Source organism: Plasmodium reichenowi, assembly GCF_001601855.1.
Source record: "Plasmodium reichenowi strain SY57 chromosome Unknown, whole genome shotgun sequence".
NCBI classification, from domain to species: Eukaryota; Apicomplexa; class Aconoidasida; order Haemosporida; family Plasmodiidae; genus Plasmodium; species Plasmodium reichenowi.
The window spans coordinates 1-935 of NW_017962317.1; the positions used below are offsets into that span (position 1 = coordinate 1).

Consider the following 935-nt stretch of genomic DNA (forward strand, 5'->3'; position numbering starts at 1 on the left):
TATTAATATGATACATTGATATGAAATGTTCATGCAGGAAAAATGTAATAATAAATAATGATATCATATTTTAAGGTAGTAGTTTTTGTAATGTTTTTCTTTCTATTTCTAAAAAGAAGAGTAATTTGTTCTATTAATGAGAGTAAAAATGTGAATGAAAATTTAAATGAAGATCTAAATCCCAATGACAATATAAATCAATTAAAATCTATGATTGGAAATGATGAACTACATAAGAATTTAACGATACTAGAAAAACTTATTTTAGATTCTTTAGAAAATGATAAATTAAAATTCCCTCTAGTAAAACAAGAAACCGACAAGTATTTGGATTTATCTAAATTTAAAAAAAAAAACATAAATGATGCAGATGATGATCTATATATTGTACCAACTATACAATCAAGTTTTTATGATATTGCAAAATATGAAAATTTATTAAAGGAACAATCAATAGAATATTATAATGCAAATATTTCAGATTTAATTAAAAAAAAATTACTTATTGTAAGAACATTAAAAACAATAAAATTGATGCTTATACCATTAAATTCTTATAAAGAAAAAAATAATTTAAAAATTGCACTAGAAGAATTAAATAAAGTATTTAAAAATAATGTAAATGAATCAGAAAAAAAGCGTTTATTGAATAACCATCGCGAAACATTCAGAAATATTTTAAATGTTGTTGATGAAATTAAAAAATCAAAAGAGATCATAAATAAAGGTGAAGCTTTAATTCTTGGAGATACTAAGATAGATCTAATGAGTACAAATGACTTTTTTTTTACAACCAACAGTAATATAAAATTTATGGAAGAATTAGATAATATATCAAACCAATATGGATTAGGTTTAATTACCCAGATTGGTCCTCACCTTATAGGTAATTTTTATTAAAATGAACAAAACATATATATATATATATATATGTA

General features: G+C 21.1%; 1 pseudogene across 1 annotated transcript; it reads left to right on the forward strand.

Moving 5' to 3' along the window:
• Nucleotides 1-90: 90 nt before the first annotated feature.
• On the forward strand, nucleotides 91-886 carry PRSY57_0013400A (cytoadherence linked asexual protein 8; annotated as a pseudogene; the record flags this gene model as incomplete). Its single annotated transcript has 1 exon — nucleotides 91-886. A coding segment is annotated over one exon (796 nt), but the record flags the coding sequence as incomplete, so codon positions are not given.
• Nucleotides 887-935: the final 49 nt, after the last annotated feature.